At 46.1% G+C, this 18,439-nt stretch overlaps 1 protein-coding gene and 1 long non-coding RNA gene across 2 annotated transcripts in view; one reads left to right on the top strand and one right to left on the bottom strand.

The window, feature by feature from the left end:
- The window catches only part of RRP1B (ribosomal RNA processing 1B), a 39,702-nt gene that overhangs the window by 9,161 nt on the left and 12,102 nt on the right, over positions 1-18,439 (top strand). Inside the window, exons 2-9 of the mRNA XM_050784421.1 lie at positions 1,944-2,026; positions 4,715-4,772; positions 6,254-6,339; positions 7,334-7,395; positions 7,735-7,864; positions 9,258-9,322; positions 9,815-9,996; positions 17,419-17,513. Of these exons, the coding sequence (XP_050640378.1) occupies positions 1,944-2,026; positions 4,715-4,772; positions 6,254-6,339; positions 7,334-7,395; positions 7,735-7,864; positions 9,258-9,322; positions 9,815-9,996; positions 17,419-17,513 (761 nt within the window). The remainder of the gene's footprint in view (positions 1-1,943; positions 2,027-4,714; positions 4,773-6,253; positions 6,340-7,333; positions 7,396-7,734; positions 7,865-9,257; positions 9,323-9,814; positions 9,997-17,418; positions 17,514-18,439) is intronic.
- LOC126950678 (uncharacterized) lies at positions 7,969-18,439 on the bottom strand. Its single transcript, XR_007724257.1, has 3 exons — positions 18,238-18,439; positions 15,630-15,752; positions 7,969-8,064 (listed from the first exon to the last, which is right to left on the bottom strand). It is a non-coding gene; the product is annotated as an uncharacterized LOC126950678 (long non-coding RNA).

The following is an 18,439-nucleotide window of genomic DNA, read 5'->3' as shown; positions in this document are numbered from 1 at the left end:
ACTGGGGATATATGTGGTCTTTGAACATGATTAAATATAAGTGCAGGTCACTGTGACCAAGAAAAAAAATTATTGCAATCATGACCACAGTTGGCTCAGCTCTAGTGGGGTTTATCACTCATACCATACTTACATTAGCCATGTGAGGATCCCCAGGCGTGATTTGTTCATAACAAGAGGGCAAGAGAACCAGTTGGTACATCTTTCCAACTGCGAAAGGAAATATACTTTAATAAACTAGTTTTATGTTAGTTTCTGATATCTTGGTTTTACATGGAAAACTATCAGAATCAAAATGCAGGCCGGGCGTGGTGGCTTACGCCAGTAATCCCAACTACTCTTGAGGCTGAGGCGGGAGAATTGCTTGACCCCGGGAGGCGGAGGTTGCAGTGAGCCTAGATTGTGCCACAGCACTCCAGCCTGGGCAACAGAGCAAGATTCTGTCCCAAAAAAAAAAAAAAAAAAGAATCGAAATGTACCATTATAAAATTGTTGATGGGAGAAAGACCCTTAGTAAAGTGGAAATCAATACCTATAAATTAAGGTAAAGGCACTCTGAATACACTAAATAAACTTTGGTCCATCAAAAAAGGTCTTTTTGTCACTTTTTTTTTTTTTTTTAAGAGACAAAGTCTCGCTCTGTCACCCAGGCTGGAGTGCAGTGGCGCAATCTTGGCTCACTGCAAGCTCCGCCTCCTGGGTTCACGCCATTCTCCTGCCTCAGCCTCCGGAGTAGCTAGGACTACAGGTGCCCGCCATCACGCCTGGCTAATTTTTTTTTTATTTTTAGTAGAGATGTGGTTTCACCGTGTTAGCCAGAATGGTCTCAATCTTCTGACCTCATGATCCGCCCGCCTCGGCCTCCCAAAGTGCTGGGATTACAGGCGTGAGCCACTGTGCCCGACCCTTTTTGTCACTTTTTAAGCATCTTTTGGAGTATTAAGATCACATTGATTCTAAATATTTGTTTGCATTCATCTAATTTATAGCACTTTGTTGCTCCAAAAGATTTCTCCTAAGATCTCCTAGTAAAATCCTCATAAAGACCATTTGTAACACACATCAAGACTTGAGGTTTCTGTTTGTGTTCTAATTTCATGGTCCATAGGCTCGGAAACTCCAAGAGTGTACACCTACCTTATCATTTTGTGATTCTTTATGTCAGTCAGCAACTACTTTATGACACCTGGGATCTACTCAGGAGATCTAAGGCTGAACGAGACTGGTCATTTAGTCATAGATCATGAAAGCAGAGGTAGATCCCTAAGTAACTAGAGTCAGAACAAAGCCAACCCTGGTGATGCTGCAGTAAATGATCACGATTACAGGGAGGGTGATTGGGAGGCAGCCACTTTTGACCTTATACTAGGATCCTTAAAAAGTCATTTTTGCAAAAATGTTCCAAAGTAGTGTCAGTGTCCCCAGGCCCTTTCCTAGGCCTTTGACTTTCAGATGTACTGTTCGGAGCTCCTGTGTCCTCAGCCTGGCTGGTTTTCTGTTCCTCGGAAGTGGGGCTGCCCATTGCTGGGGCTTCATATGAGCAAATCCCCCGCATCTCTTGTAAGATTTGCAGTTTTACTTCACAAGACCAGCGAAAATGTCAGTGTGCAGGATGGCTGCACGTGGTGGGCAGGGAGGGCCTTGGGGGGAGCTGATTTCCTAAGTGGCCACTTTGTTCATGAATTTTGTGTTGTGATGACATTTGCTTCCTCACGCTGAGGCCAGGCCACCACTGCCACCCTACCCTGTAGCTGATAAAGCTGCAGGTACAATAGTAATTTATTTGTGTTTCTTTTATAATAATAAGGAAATGTTTGCTTCCATTTTTTAAAAAGACGTGCAAATGAAAGAGAATTAAAATGTATGTGGTACTTCACCACTTTCTAAACTTTAGAAAGGAGATGCATAGACTCTTAAGATGTTTGTGCTGTTTTGCCTTCCAGGAGGTTTCAGTCAGGAAGAACTTCTAAAAATCTGGAAGGGGCTCTTCTACTGCATGTGGGTGCAGGATGAACCCCTTCTACAGGTAACGTGCATTCCCTTTGTCATGCTCCCTGGTGCTTGCTGTGGCTGGATAAGAGACTTGAGCACTCACACTGTGCCAGTCCCCCAATACACTGACGCACACTGACGGTCGTGCTTCAAGGAGTCATTTTCTTACCTCTTGTCCAAACAGAAAGGGATGCAGTGTCAACACAGTTAGGTGAATTGTCTTTTCAAATAAAATGAAAGATGTGCATTCATTGTCAATTTACTATTTCTCTGTAAAATTTCATAGGTTCCATGCTAGGTTTTACGTTACTTAAAGTTTCTGTCTTCTGGTAAGTTTATTTTTTGTGGTCAAGGATGGCATGACAGGGGCACTAACTAGTGAAGACCCTGTGAAACCCAGGACAAGGCAGCCGCTTCTCTGGGCTTCGGGTTCCACGGAGAGCAGGCGGTAGGCGCTCCGCAAAAGCCTCCCTGTTAAAGCTGAGTGTGCCTGCGCAGTCATCCAAACATGCAGCAGGCTCGGTCTCTCTCTGCAGGGCCTGCTGAGCCCACCACCGAAGCCAACACTAAAGAAGTGACTTTCACTTTTTAAAAGCTTTGTTCTGACCCATGAACGTAGATCAGATCTGCCTCTGTAGAGGTAGAGGAAGCTTGTCCACCCGCGGGCCACATGCGGCCCAGGATGGCTTTGAATGCAGCCCCACACAAATTCGTAAACTTTCTTAGGACCTTGTGAGATTTTTTTTTTAAGCTCATCACTATCATTAGTGTTAGTGTGTTCTGTGTGTGGCCCAAGACAGTTCTTCCAGTGTGGCTCAGAGGAGGCAAAAGACTGGACACCCCTGAGGTAGAAGAACCAGCCTTGAGGAGAAGTGCTTGCAGGTCTCTGATGCAGATGACAAGTCCTCAGGGCGAGATTTTACTTTTCTGGGTTTTAATGTGCAGCCTTGCCATTTCTCCCATGCTGCGTAATAACTTGTTTTAATTTATTTTTATTTTACTGAACATATTTTGAGTAGGAGCAGGGCAAAATATTTCTATATTACATTCAAAAGTAACAACCAACAGCTTTAGTGGAGGAAGAAAACCAACGGACAGGAACCTCATTCTCCCACAAAGGAAAACAGACCGGGTGCCGTGTGAGTGAGACCGATGAGGAGTGTGCTTTTCTCACGAAACCTCAGGAACAGGGGGCATCTCCCCAGAGTGAGCCTGCTGCACCTCAGCAGGGCATGCGTTTCCAGGGACCCCTTCACCCAGGACAGAGCCCAGAAGGCTGGGTTTACCTTCACATTCCACCTTGTCTCTGACCAGGCCGGGGGAGGCCTTTCCCGTGGTGTGCAGTGAGCATCCCAGCATCTAACCTCTGTGGGGTCTGCCTTGCTGTCTTTGTGTTTCACAGGATTTCTGGGATTATGGTGAAGTGGTTTTTTTGTTTGTTTTTGGGGTTTTTTTGGTTTTTTTTTTTTTTTTTTTTTTTTTTTTTTTTGGTTTTTTTTTTTTGAGACGGAGTCTCGCCCTGTTGCCCAGGCAGGAGTGCAGTGGTGCGATCTGGGCTCACTGCAAGCTCCGCCTCCTGGGTTCATGCCATTCTCCTGCCTCAGCCTCCCAGTGGCTGGGATTACAGGCGCTCGCCACCATGCCCGGCTAATTTTTTGTATTTTTAGTAGAGACGGGGTTTCACCGTGTTAGTCAGGATGGTCTCGATCTCCTGACCTCGTGATCCGCCCGCCTCGGCCTCCCAAAGTGCTGGGATTACAGGCGTGAGCCACCACGCCTGGCCTGTTTTTGTTTTTGTTTTTGTGTTTTTGACAGTCTCACTCTGTTGCCCAGGCTGATGTGCAGTGGTACAATCATGGCTCACTACAGCCCCAGCCTCCCTATTGCTCAGCTGATCCTCCTGCCTCAGCCACCCGAGTAGCTGGGACTACAGGTGCACACCTCCATGCCTGGCTAATTTTTGTATTTTTTTGTAGAGACTGGATCTCATTGTGTTGCCTAGGCTGGCGTTGAACTCCTGGACTTGAGCGATCCGCCTGCCTTGGCCTGCCAAAGTGCTCGGGCTCCCATTACAGGCATGAGCTGCCATGCCCAGCTTAGATGTGGGTTTTTTAGTTGTTGTTGTTTTGAGACAGAGTCTCGCTCTGTGGCCCAGGCTGGAGTGCAATGGCGCGATCTTGGCTCACTGTCTACCTCCGAGTTCAAGCAATTCTGTCCCAGCCTCCCGAGTAGCTGGAACTAGAGGCACACGCCAGCACGCCTGGCTAATTTTTGAAGTTTTAGTAGAGCTGTGGGGGTGCCATCTTGGTCAGGCTGGTCTTGAACTCCTGACCTCAGGTGATCCACCTGCCTCGGCCTCCCAAAGTACTGGGATCACAGGCGTGAGCCACCGCACATGGCCAGATATAGTTATAAAGCCAAGAACTGATAACTAAATTATTTCATTTCTAGTTCATTTGAACCGATAACTAGAGATGCTTTTTTAAACATGTAGCTTAACACAGTTCTTGCAGACATACCAAGTTAGCATGACAGTCCATCAGCATTAGAAATCACACATTTGGTAAAATTCAGATATTCAGATACATACTTCTTAGTGGAAGTGACAAGAGGCGCAGACCTTCCCGCCAGCAGAAGTGGGAGGAGGAAGCAGGCCGCGGCACGAGCATCTCATGTTGGCCCAGGATAACCCCCATTTTTCTCCCCAACCCCGCCTCTGCAGGAAGAGCTCGCCAACACCATCGCACAGCTAGTCCATGCTGTTAACAACTCAGCAGCTCGTGAGTCCTGTTATTTCTTCTCCTTCCTTCCAAGTTTTCCGACTGCTAGTTTAATGGGAACCTTGTGCCGGTATTATGTAGATGTCAGTGGACAAGCCGTTCCTGTTTTTCAAAGCTGTGATAAACTTAGTCATTGACTTGGTGAGAGGGCGAAGTGTCTTGGGGAGAATCGATTTGACATCTCAGAGATTTCAGAAAATGCTTCTAGAAATAACAATCCTCCAGAATCTTCAAATTCTGAGTTACTTTAACTTGCAGCCTGGAGAGCCAGATGCAGGGTCCATGGTGACCTCTGGATGCCAGGTTCATCTTCCCCAAGAACAGAGCCGTCACTGGTAATAAATAAATACACAGAAGACACCGCTCCTGGTGTCTCAACCAAAGAGAAAAGAGTTAGGGCGCTTCTGTGTCAGGCATTGATTGCTTACAAAGGAAGAAAAAGGCAGCAGACTTTGTTTGTTCTGCGTAACGCTCTTCGGAAAACCATCCTAATGATTTCAACAGCCCCTAGTGGTGCTCTGAATATTGACTGACTCACATTGAACAAAATTCTACATATGATGTATAATGGATTTGCACAGATAAAAAAAGAATTAGGCAAAAAGAAATAAAACCAAAAACTCAACAAAAATTGTTTTTGAATAAAAAAGTGCCAGTTTTGTGGGTCAGAAGAGAAAAATTGAGTGCTTTGTGCTGTAGCTCACCCAGACGACACCTCTCATCAGACAAAAATATGAGTTTCTGTATGGATTACATAAGTGTCAGAATTAATGGTTTTGGACTGATTGTTAGGTACCAATGCAGTCGGAAGAGTCACTAGAAGTAGAACAAGGAATCTTTTTATTTTGAAAGGAACGTGGCTTTGCAGTGGATAAAGGAAAAATGCTCCAGAGAACATTCAAATCTAACATTACAAGGTTGCCAGCCCTTCCTATTATTCTGTTTTTATTTAAATGCAAAAGATCAAGGCCAGGCACGGTGGCTCATGCCTGTAATCCCAGCACTTTGGGAGGCCGAGGTGGATGGATCACCTGAGGTTAGGAGTTTGAGACCAGCCTGGCCAACATGGTTAAACCTGTCTTTACTAAAAATACGAAGATTAGCCAGGTGTGGTGGTGCTCACCTGTAATCCCAGCTACTCGGGAGGCTGAGGCAGGAGAATCACTTGAACCCAGGAGGCAGAGGTTGCAATGAGCTGAGATCTCGCCATTGCACTCCAGCCTGGGCCACAGAGTGGGACCCTGTCTCAAAAATTAAAAAATGAAAAAGTAAAAGATCTACACAGTCCAAGTGATGTTTAAAAATAAATGTAAAAGAAATGATTGAGTATTTTTAATTATCAAACATTTTCTAGCTGCCCAAGAATTACTGAGAAAAGTGAATAATAAATAATGCTAGTTTGTTCCTCTTCATTATTTTCTTGCTATATGTTAATATGTTGATGTGGAAGTCAAGTATTTAGAGCCTTTTGTTCACTGCAGAACACCTGTTCATTCAGACCTTTTGGCAAACCATGAATCGAGAATGGAAAGGAATAGACAGGCTGCGCCTGGACAAATACTATATGGTAAGATCTGCCACAGTTACTTCAAAAACTCCGGGGAAGGGCCGGGCACGGTGGCTCAAGCCTGTAATCCCAGCACTTTGGGAAGCCGAGACGGGCGGATCACAAGGTCAGGAGATCGAGACCATCCTGGCTAACATGGTGAAACCCCGTCTCTACTAAAAAATACAAAAAACTAGCCGGGCGAGGTGGCAGACGCCTGTAGTCCCAGCTACTCGGGAGGCTGAGGCAGGAGAATGGCATGAACCCGGGGGGCGGAGCTTGCAGTGAGCTGAGATCCGGCCACTGCACTCCAGCCTGGGCGACAGAGCGAGACTCCGTCTCAAAAAAAAAAAAAAAAAAAAAAAAAAAACTCTGGGGAAGAAAAGAATGTCCTTTATCTTAAAAGCAATGGAAAGGTTTATGTGTGAAGCAAAACACGCCACAGGCTTAGTGTGAAGGAAGAATTTGAATGTGTCCTGGAAAGCTTCTCTGTTTTAGCTTTTGCAGCTCTTAAGGATGAGTTTGGGGAGCGTTAGTGAATATGTTGGGTATTTTTTGAGATAGAGTCTGTCTCGCTCTGTTCCCCAGGCTGGAGTGCAGTGGCGCGATCTCAGCTCACTGCGACCTCCACCTCCTGGGTTCCGGTGATTCTCATGCCTCGGCCTCCTGAGTAGCTGGGACTACAGACACCCACCACCACGGCCGGCTAATTTTTCTATTTTTAGTAGAGATGAGGGTTTGCCATGTTGGCCAGGGTGGTCTTGAACTCCTGGCCTCAAATGATCTGCCCACCTCAGCCTCCCAAAATGCTGGGGTTACAGGCGTGAGCCACTGCTCCTGGCTCTGAATATGTTTTTTGATCTAGAAGTTAAATATGAGTGTTGTGAATGTTTTTTTACTTTTGGGAACCAGGCCATACCAATTTCATTGGTCCCCTCATTCTGCTGAGCTGATAAATATTTCTTACCTTTCCTTTTTTTTTTTTTTTTTTTTTACAAAAATTGCCTAACTTTAGCTGATTCGTCTGGTCCTGAGGCAGTCCTTTGAAGTCTTGAAGCGAAATGGCTGGGAAGAAAGGTCAGTAAACTATTCGAGTTAGCATCTGGTAGCCTTAAAACTTAAAAGGTAGTACAGTGTCTGTCAAGTTTTCTGAACTTGTAGAAAACCATGAGAAGCTCGATGCGTTGTTACCTACAGAGAATTGAAATCCAGTAGAAGGCATAAAATAGTTAAGTATATATGACAATTAACATTTTATACTGATTTAAGTGATTGCTTTTTTCCTTGTAAAATGATTTTAGTCTTGCATTGATTGCTATGCTATGTAGGTACCAGACCGAGTATTTTTGTTTCTCTTTGGGAAGTGAGAAGTGTTGGCGTACTGTCATTAACAGAAGCATGTATTTGGTTCTTTAGCCGAATCAAGGTTTTCTTGGATGTCCTGATGAAGGAGATCCTGTGTCCTGAGAGTCAGTCTCCTAATGGAGTGAGATTCCACTTCATTGATATTTACCTGGATGAACTCTCCAAAGTTGGGGGGAAGGAGGTAAGCAGCTGCCGACAGGCTGCCCATGGGGTGAGAGGGCCACCAGTGTTTGCAGTAGTTGCCAGTGAATTGCTGTGCGGTGGCACTTTGCATGACCAGCGACTGTAGCAGTGTGAATTGCTTCAGTCCTGTCCGGGAATGTGTCCTAAGCAGCTGGTGGGGCGGGATTTGTGCACTGAGGATGTACATGACCGTCTTACCTGTAAAATAGAATTGAAAGCAAGCTACAGACTCCAATGAAGAACTCACTAACACGGGAGTGCTCAGGATCTAGGGAGCTTATAAAGCCGTAGGAAAAGCTATGCAAATGGTAGACATTTTTAAGGTATATACTCATAAAGAAACAAAAGGCTGGAAAGGAAACATACATTTTTTAGTATGCAAATGATTCTCTGGATGTGGGAATATGCACAGATTTTGCTTTTCTTTCACAGATGTTTTGCAGGGAACAGGTATCTTTTTTTGAGTTAAAAGAAAATATGTTATATTCAAAACAATAATTCTTTTGTCTCACACGTGGAGGCACTGTCCCTGCGACCCCTCTTGTAGAGGAAGTGTACGTATGTCCTATATCAGGTTTGTCCAGCCCGCCGCCTGAGAGCTGCATGGGGCCCAGGGCAGCTTTGAATGTGGCCCAACACAAATTCATAAACTTTCTTAAAATATTATGAGATTTTTTTCTTTTTTTTTTTCCATTTTATTTTATTTTTAGCTCATCAGCTATTGTTAGTGTTTGTGTGTGTTTTTTTTTTTTTTTTTTTGAGACGGAGTCTCGCTCTGTAGCCCAGGCTGGAGTGCAGTGGCCGGATCTCAGCTCACTGCAAGCTCCGCCTCCCGAGTTCACGCCATTCTCTGGCCTCAGCCTCCCGAGTAGTTGGGACTACAGGCGCCCGCCACCTCGCCCGGCTATTTTTTTGTATTTCTTAGTAGAGACGGGGTTTCACCGTGTTAGCCAGGATGGTCTCGATCTCCTGACCTTGTGATCCGCCCATCTCGGCCTCCCAAAGTGCTGGGATTACAGGCTTGAGCCACCGCGCCCGGCCAATGTTTGTGTATTTTATGTGTGGCCCAGGACAATTCTTCCAGCGTGGCTCGGGGAAGTCACAGGATTGGTCACCCTTGTTCTATGTGTTGGGCGGATAGGATCGTGCATGTTGGGCTGGGTGCCTTTCTCCAGCCACTGCACTGAGATACCAAGTAGCTGGAGGGCGGCCTCGATCTTCAGCCTGCCTCCCGGCTTCTGTGACATTCCCTAGGGGCTCCTTGGGGCTGTGTGAGACAGGCATTGCTTGGTCTAACTCCACCTTTGTCAAAGATGTGAATGGTCCCTTTTTCAAGGACATGTCAAGAAGGGCAAGGCTGTTCTCAATTTTTCCCTTTTTCTAAACTACAGCTTTTAGCAGATCAGAATCTCAAGTTTATCGATCCATTCTGCAAGATCGCTGCGAAGACTAAGGAGTAAGTGATCCTCGTGTTGGTTCCCACTGCTCCGTGGCACTTGGTCCCCACTGCTCCGTGGCACTTGGTCCCCACTGCTCCGTGGCACTTAGTCCCCACTGCTCCGTGGCACTTGGTCCCCACTGCTCCGGGCACTTGCTCATGGGGAGTTGCTTGCCATCATGCATCCTGGCACCGGGTACCCAGGACAGTGCTTCACAGCAGAGAGCAGCTGGAGAAGGCGGCCGAAGCTTTGAGCAGTGATTTGGCTCTTCTAGCTTCAGTATTTGACTCACTCATTCCAGGAATGCCCTCCCACGCCCAAAGATCTGACTGCTGGGCATCCCATGCCTGTCAGGTGGCACTTAGGCAGTTCCTCGAAGATGCTTGCTGGCCCGTAGGGGCCACTCCAGACCACAGCCGTGTGTGCAGGGCTTCCCTCTGCGCTCCTGAAGCCAGAAGGCCAGGCCGTTCGTTCTAATCTCATGCTCTCCACTGTGCTTCTACCCTCAGCCACACCCTGGTGCAGACCATAGCTCGGGGCGTCTTCGAAGCTATCGTAGATCAGTCTCCTTTTGTGCCTGAGGAGACGATGGAGGAACAGAAGACAAAAGTGGGCGATGGTGACCTCTCTGCTGAGGAGATACCTGAAAATGAGGTGTCCATGAGAAGAGCTGTCAGTAAAAAGAAGACAGGTAGGAGGATGTTCTTGGTCAGTCTAGCTTTCTTTCTGGTAAAATCCTCCTCAGACAAACAGTTCTTAATATATTTGTTGGCATCTTACTGAATGCAACCTAGAGTTGATGACTCTGCCTCAGCCCTTCCCAAGAGAAGCAGCAGAGGTGGGTTCATTGTGCCTGGAGGGTGCCTAGCAGGGCTATAGGGAGACCTGAGACCTGTCCCATGTGGCATACGCACATTTCTGTACCTCCCAGGATCTCAGGACTCTCCTCAAGGATTTTACCATTGTCACTGCTAGTGCTTTCTGTACCTCCCAGGATCTCAGGACTGTCCTCAAGGATTTTACATTGTCGCTGCTAGTGCTTTCTGGTGCTTTTTGTTTGCTTTGTTGTTTTGTTTGACGTATTTCAACACTTTAGCGTGGCCTCATTCCTACCGGTTACTCGAGGGACGTATGCTTGTTTCTGTGGCTGTCCTTTCTCAACTCACGACTTCCTTCAAGGTTCTTTTTCTTGGGATGTTTACATGCCCACTGTGGACTGGCATCGTTCTTACTACTGTTTTGTGTCTGCAGACTTAAGGTAGAATATGCTTTTGAAGTTGCAGACCTGTCCAAACTCTCAGTGCTTTACCTGAATGCACAAAATGAGGGGAATGGTTAGGTCACAGTTTACCTGCTTTTGAAGTGTTATATAACCATTTGAAAGCAAAGTTCCTAAAAACTAAGGACCGAAGGAATATTAATATACATATATATGTATTTTTTAAAGCGCAGCACCAACTTTATGGAGAAGGAGCCTGATTTGTTGTTTGGGTTTTCTTTAATTATTATGGCTATATAATAGTTGTGCATCAGATTTGTTTTTAAACGTTTATTTTTGTGCTTTTATTTTTTTTTTCATAAAAGGTTATTTTATTTATTTTGATAATTTAGGGGGAACAGGTGGTTTGGGTTACATGGATAAGTTCTTTAGTGGTGATTTCTGAGATTTTGGTACACCCGTCACCCGAGCAGTGTACACTGTACCCAATGTGTAGTCTTTTATCCCTCACCCGCCTCCCACCCCTTCCCCTGAGTCCCCAAAGCCCATTGTATCATTCTTCAGCCTTTGCATCCTCATAGCTTAGCTCCCACTTTTAAGTAAGAACATAAAATGTTCTGGTTTTCCATTCCTGAGTTACTTCACTTAGAATAATGGTCTCCAACTCTGTCCAGGTTGCTGTGGATACCATTATTTCATTCCTTTTTATGGCTGAGTAGTATTCCACGGTATATATACCACATTTTCTTTATCCGCTCACTGATCAATGGACATTCAGGCTGGTTCCATGTTTTCACAGCTATAAACATGCATGTGCAAGTGTCTTTTTCATATAGTGACTTCTTTTCCTCTGGGTAGATACCCAGCAGTGGAATTGCTGGATCAATGATAGATTTCCCTTTAGTTCTTTAAGGAATCTCCATACTGTTTTCCATAGTGGCTGTACTAGTTTGCATTCCCACCAGCAGTGTAAAAGTCTTCCCTTTTCACCACATCTGTGCCAACATCTTTTTTTTTTTTTTTTTTTTTTTTTTTTTTTTTTTTTTTTTTGAGACTGAGTTTTGCTTCTTGTTGCCCAGGCTGGAGTGCAGTGGTGCCATCTCAGCTCACTGCAACCTCCACCTCGCAGGTTCAAGCGATTCTCCTGCCTCAGCCTCCTAAGTAACTGGGATTACAGACACCTGCCACCAGGCCCAGCTAATTTTTTGCATTTTAGTAGAGATGGGTTTCATCATGTTGGCCAGGCTGGTCTCAAACTCCTGACCTCAGGTGATACACCCACCTCTGCCTCCCAAAGTGCAGGGATTACAGGCATGAGCCACCATGCCTAGCCACCAACATCTATTATTTTTTGATTTTTTTAATTATGGCCATTCTTGCTGGAGTGAGGTGGTATCTCATTATGCTTTTCATTTGCATTTCCATATGTCTGTTGACCATTTGTATATCTTCTTTTGAGAATTGTCTGTTTATGTCCTTAGCCCACTTTTTGATGGGATTTTTTTTTCTTACTGATTTGTTTGAGTTCCTTGTAGATTCTGGATATTAGTCCTTTGTTGGCTGCATAATTGGCAAATATTTCCTCCCATTCTGTTTTATTCTGCTGATTATTTCTTTTGCTGTGCAGAAGATTTCTAATTTAATTAGGTCCCATCTATTTTTGTTTTCATTGCATTTGCTTTTGGATTTTTCTTTTTGGAGACAGAGTCTCACTCTGTTGCCCAGGCTGGAGTGCAGTGGCGCGATCTCGGCTCACTGCAAGCTCCGCCTCCCGGGTTCACGCCATTCTCCTGCCTCAGCCTCCCAAGTAGCTGGGACTACAGGCGCCCGCCACCACGCCCAGCTAATTTTTTGTATTTTTAGTAGAGACGGGGTTTCACTGTGTTAACCAGGATGGTCTCAAACTCCTGACCTCGTGATCCGCCCGCCTCAGCCTCTCAAAGTGCTGGGATTACAGGCATGAGCCACCGCGCCCGGCCGAGCTGATTTTTCTGTAAGGTGAGAGATGAGGATCCAGTTTCATTCTTCTACATATGGCTTCACAATTATCCCAGCACCATTTTTGAATAGGGTGTCCTTTCCTTACACTTTGTGTTTGTTTGCTTGGTTGAAGATCGATTGAGTGTAAGTATTTGGGTTTATTTCTGGGTTCTCCTGTTCCATTGGTCTATGTGCCTGTTTTTATACCAGTACCAATACCATGCCATTATGGTGACTATAGCTTTATAGTATAGTTTGAAATTGGGTATTCTGATGTCTCTGGGTTTTTTTGGGTTTTTTGTTTTTTTGCAGGGTGGGGACAGAGTCTTGCTGTGTCAGCCAGGCTGGAGTGCAATGGTGCGATCTCAGCTCACTGCAGCCTCTGCCTCCCATGTTCAAGCAATTCTCATGCCCCAACCTCCCTAGTAGCTGGAATTATAGGTGGGCGCAACCACACCTGGCTAATATGTCTTTGTATTTTTAGTAGAGATAGGGTTTCACCATGCTGACCAGGCTGATCTCGAACTCCTGACCTCAAGTGATCCACCAGCCTCAGCCTCCCAAAGTGCTGGGATTACAGGCATGAGCCACTACTCCCAGCCTCCAGATTTATTATTTTTGCTTAGTCTTGCTTTGGCTATGCAGGCTCTTTTTTGGTTCCACATGAATTTTAGGATTGTTTTTTCTAGTTCTGTGAAGAATGATGATGATTTTTTTTTTTTTTTTTTTTTTTTTTTTGAGACGGAGTCTCGCTCTGTCGCCCAGGCTGGAGTGCAGTGGCGCGATCTCGGCTCACTGCAAGCTCCGCCTCCCGGGTTCACGCCATTCTCCTGCCTCAGCCTCCCGAGTAGCTGGGACTACAGGCGCCCACAACCGCGCCCGGCTAATTTTTTTTTGTATTTTTAGTAGAGACGGGGTTTCACCGTGGTCTCGATCTCCTGACCTTGTGATCCGCCCGCCTCGGCCTCCCAAAGCGCTGGGATTACAGGCGTGAGCCACCGCGCCCAGCCGATGATGATATTTTTATGGGAATTGCATTGAATCTGTAGATTGCTTTTGCCAGTGTGGTCGTTTTCACAATATTGATTCTACCCATCCGTGAGCACGGGATGTGCTTCTGTGTTTCCATTAGTTTGTGTCATCAGTGACTTCTTTCAGCAGTGTTTTGTAGTTTTCCTGTAGAGATCTTCTGCATCCTTGGTTAGGTATATTCCTAAGGTTTTTGAGGTTTTGTTGTTTGTTTTGTTTTTTGTTGTCGTTGTTTTGGTGAGGGGTTTTTTGCAGCTGTTGTAGAAGGGATTGAGTTTGGCCGGGCGCGGTGGCTCAAGCCTGTAGTCCCAGCACTTTGGGAGGCCGAGATGGGCGGATCACGAGGTCAGGAGATCGAGACCATCCTGGCTAACACGGTGAAACCCCGTCTCTACTAAAAAATACAAAAAACTAGCCGGGCGAGGTGGCGGGCGCCTGTAGTCCCAGCTACTTGGGAGGCTGAGGCAGGAGAATGGCATGAACCCGGGAGGCGGAGCTTGCAGTGAGCCGAGATCGCACCACTACACTCCAGCCTGGGCGACAGAGCGAGACTCCGTCTCAAAAAAAAAAAAAAAAAAAAAAAAAGAAGGGATTGAGTTCTTGATATGATTCTCAGCTTGGTCGTTGTTGGTGTATAGCAGTGCTACTGATTCGTGTACATTGATTTTGTATCCTGAAACTTTGCTGAATTCATTTACCAGTTCTAGGAGCTTTTCGGATGAGTCTTTAGGGTTTTCTAGGTATATGATTGTATCATCGGCAAACACCGACTTTGACTTCCTCGTTACCAGTTTGGATGCCATTTATTTATTTCTTTTGTGTGATTGCTCTGGCTAGGACTGTTTGTGCTTTTTAAAAATCTGGAAGAATAAACCAAAATGTTTTATTTATTTATTTAGAGACAGGGTTGGCCAGGTGCAGTGGCTCAGGCCTGTAATCCCAGCACTTTGGGAAGCCCAGGCAGTTGGATAACTTGAGGTCAGGAGTTCAAGACCAGCCTGGCCAACATGGTGAAACCAAGTCTCTACCAAAAAGTACAAAAATTAGCCAGGTGGCCGGGCGCAGTGGCTCAAGCCTGTAATCCCAGCACTTTGGGAGGCCAAGATGGGCGGATCACGAGGTCAGGAGATCGAGACCATCCTGGCTAACACAGTGAAACCCTGTCTCTACTAAAAAATACAAAAAAAAAAAACTAGCCAGGCGAGGTGGTGGGCGCCTGTAGTCCCAGCTACTCGGGAGGCTGAGGCAGGAGAATGGCGTAAACCCGGGAGGCGGAGCTTGCAGTGAGCTGAGATCCGGCCACTGCACTCCAGCCTGGGCGACAGAGCGAGACTCCGTCTCCAAAAAAAAAAAAAAAAAAAAATTAGCCAGGTATGGTAGCGTGTGCCTGTAGTTCCAGCTACTTGGGAGGCTGAGGCGGGAGAATCACTTGAACCCAGGAAGCAGAGGCTGAAGTGAGCTGAGATCGTGCCACTGCACTCTAGCCTGGGCAACCAAGCAAAACCCTGTCTCAAAAAATAAATAAACAGATAGCTAGATAGATAGAATAAAGAATCTATTTTTTTTTTCTTTTTAATTTTTAGACCTTGTCAACAGGAAGTAATTTCAGGAATTAAATTTATTTATTTATTTTTTTTTTTTTGAGACAGAGTTTCGTTCTTGTCGCCCAGGCTGGAGTGCAATGGTGCAATCTCGGCTTACTGCAACCTCCGCCTCCCGGGTTCAAGCGATTCTCCTGCCTCAGCCTCCTGAGTAGCTGGGATTACGGACATGCACCACCATACCATGCCCGGCAAAATTTGTATCTCCCTGTTGGTCAGGCTGGTCTCGAACTCCCGACCTCAGGTATTCCACCCGCCTGGGCTTCCCAAAGTGTTGGGATTACAAGCGTGAGCCACTGTGCCCAGCCAAGAATCTTTAAAAGAAAGAAAAAATACTCTGGCCAGGCATGGTGGCTCACACCCATAATCCCAGCACTTTAGGAGCCTGAGGTGGGAGGATCGCTTGAACCTAGGAGTTGGAGACCAGCTTGGGCAACATAACAAGACTCTGACTCTATAAAAATTTTACAATTAGCCAAGCATGGTGGCACATACCTGTGGTCTCAGCTACTCAGAAGGCTGAGCTGGGAGGATCAGTTGAACCTGGGAGGTTGAGGCTGCCGTGAATCATGATCATGTCACTGCACTGCATCCTGGGCAACAGAGCTACCAGCGCCCCTGTCTCAAAAAAGAAAGAATAAAAGAAATAGTCTAGTCTGGGTGTGGGGGCTCATGCCTATAATCCTAGTACTTTGGAAGGCCAAGATGGGAAGATCACTTGAGCCCAGGAATTTGAGACCAGCTTGGGCCACATAACGAGACCCCCATCTCTAAAACAAAATAATAAAAAAAGAAATAGTCTGATTTTAAGTTTGGTGTAGATAACAGAGTTGACTAAGGACCTGGAGCAAGTGTTACGTGGTCATGGGACCACATGGGAGTAGTCTCTGGGTCCCTCTGCTCCCCACATTTCTGTCAGCCTAACCTGGACACAGACTCTCTTCCGAGTGCAGTTCCAGACGTTCCCTCCCAGTTACGTTCATCAAATGCGTGCTGCACCTGCCCCATCCTCCCCAGGCCTCGCCCTGATGCCACACCACTAATAAGCTTAGAGGGTTCCAGAAACAGTACATGTTTAAGATAATTTTGAGTTCTCCTGAGTCTGTTTAATCTGCTTCTTCATAAGCTGTAACACTCTGAATGTTTTAAGTGCTAAAAGTTGCGTTAATATTGACTTGTGTTTCCTGAAGCATGCTCATGAAGTGACTGTACTGCTGTGACAGGTTCTCACCAAGGCCCTAAACTGACCTGAGACTAGGGCCAGACTCCTGCATCCATGCTCCTACCCCTGGTGGTCCAGGGCGATACAGTGTCCCATCCGCTTGCCTGCGTCCCTGGACAGGAGCTTCCCATTCACCACAGCCTTCGTCCTAACCGGACAGTGTGTGGGGGAGGGAATCATCGAAGGCAGCAGGGAATTGGGGTTTTATGGGTGCAAAAGGCAAAACATGTGCTTTTTCCCAGACTTATTTCCATTCCCATAGCCTGAACAATCAAAATGTCCTGGGAAATTATAAATGTCTTTGCAGAGTTTTTCTCCTGAAAGAAATTTTCTTTCGTTTTTTTTTTTTTTTTTTTTTTTTTTTTTTTTTGAGACGGAGTCTTGCTATGTCGCCCAGGGTGGAGTGCAGTGGCCGGATCTCAGCTCACTGCAAGCTCCGCCTCCCGGGTTTTTACGCCATTCTCCTGCCTCAGCCTCCCGAGTAGCCGGGACTACAGGCGCCCACCACCTCGCCCGGCTAGTTTTTTGTATTTTTTAGTAGAGACGGGGTTTCACCGTGTTAGCCAGGATGGTCTCGAACTCCTGACCTCGTGATCCGCCCGTCTCGGCCTCCCAAAGTGCTGGGATTACAGGCTTGAGCCACCGCGCCCGGCCTTTCTTTCGTTTTATATTTTTTTGAGACGGAGTCTCGCTGTCACCCAGGCTGGAGTGCAGTGGCGCGATCTCGGCTCACTGCAACCCCTGCCTCCTGGGTTCAAGCGATTCTCATGCCTCAGCCTCCTGAGTAGCTGGGATTACAGGCACCCGCAACCACGCCCAGCTAGTTTTTGTATTTTTAGTGGAGATGGGTTTTCGCCGTGTTGCCCAGGCTGATGTAGAATTCCTGGCCTCAAGTGATCCACCCACCTCAACTCCCAAGGTGCTGGAATTACAGGCGTGAGCCACCGTGCCCAACCTTCTTTTTTGTTAAGAGACACCTAATTAGACAGTGGCTTCTGTGGAAGTAGTCACTTCTGTGTATTTGATATGTCAAGAATTTGGTCTCTGGGTATATTTTGACAGCACTGGGCAAAAATCATTCCAGAAAAGATGGACTCAGTGATGAAAGAGGAAGAGATGACTGCGGAACCTTTGAGGACACAGGACCCCTTCTCCAGGTGGGTGGCAGTTGTTGCTTTTTATAGAATATGGATTTGCTGTGGAGTAGCCTGACTACAGAATTAGGGTCACAGCTAGTTAAGCTGTAAGGCCTGAAGTGTAAACTCCTTTTTAATCCCTTCAGTCACTAAATGTCACCTTCCTGAGAATAACCTTATTGGAGGCAAGGAAATGTAAATACAATGGGGTTTTGAAAGAGATAGTAGCACTTATTTTGAATGGCTAAGCTTTGCTCTGTTCTCTACCACGGAGCCAGCTCTAGTGGCACTTGTCAAATAAAAAAAAGTTTGCCAAGTACAGATTGCAAATCTAGCTTCAGTTTAAAAAGAAGCACACCCTCCGGCCGGGTGCACTGGCTCACACCTGTAATCCCAGCACTTTGGGAGACCAAGGTGGGCAGATCACCTTAGGTTAGGAGTTTGAGACCAGCCTGGCCAACACAGTGAAACCCCGTCTCTACTACAAATTCAAAAACAAATACAAAAACGCAGCCACGCGCACCTGTAATCCCAGCTACTCGGGAGGCTGAGGCAGGAGAATCACTTGAACCCGGGAGGCTGAGGTTGCAGTGAACCGAGATCATGCCACTGCACTCCAGGCTGGGTGACAGAGACTGCGCCTCAAAAAAAAAAAAAAAAAAAAAAAAAAAGCACACCCAGGTAAATTTTGTTGTGGGTACTCTATCACAATTAAAAAAAAAAAAAAAAAAAAAAAATTACTTACCCAGCTTCTCCCAAGAATAAACAGAACACGCATTTTTCAAAGGTAGTGCTTGTGCTCCTGGTGGCCAAGTCCCAGCATACGCTTGTTTAGCCTGTCTGTTGCCAAATGCTTCAGTAGGGGCTTCTCTTACTAGCAGATGTAAATGTCCAAGTCAGGCAGTGTTGTTTGGCTGCAGACTTATGTTTAGTTTCTCTTCCTGCCT

Source organism: Macaca thibetana, chromosome 3 (assembly GCF_024542745.1).
Source record: "Macaca thibetana thibetana isolate TM-01 chromosome 3, ASM2454274v1, whole genome shotgun sequence".
Taxonomy (NCBI): Eukaryota; Metazoa; Chordata; class Mammalia; order Primates; family Cercopithecidae; genus Macaca; species Macaca thibetana.
This window is presented reverse-complemented; position numbering and strand designations above follow the sequence as displayed.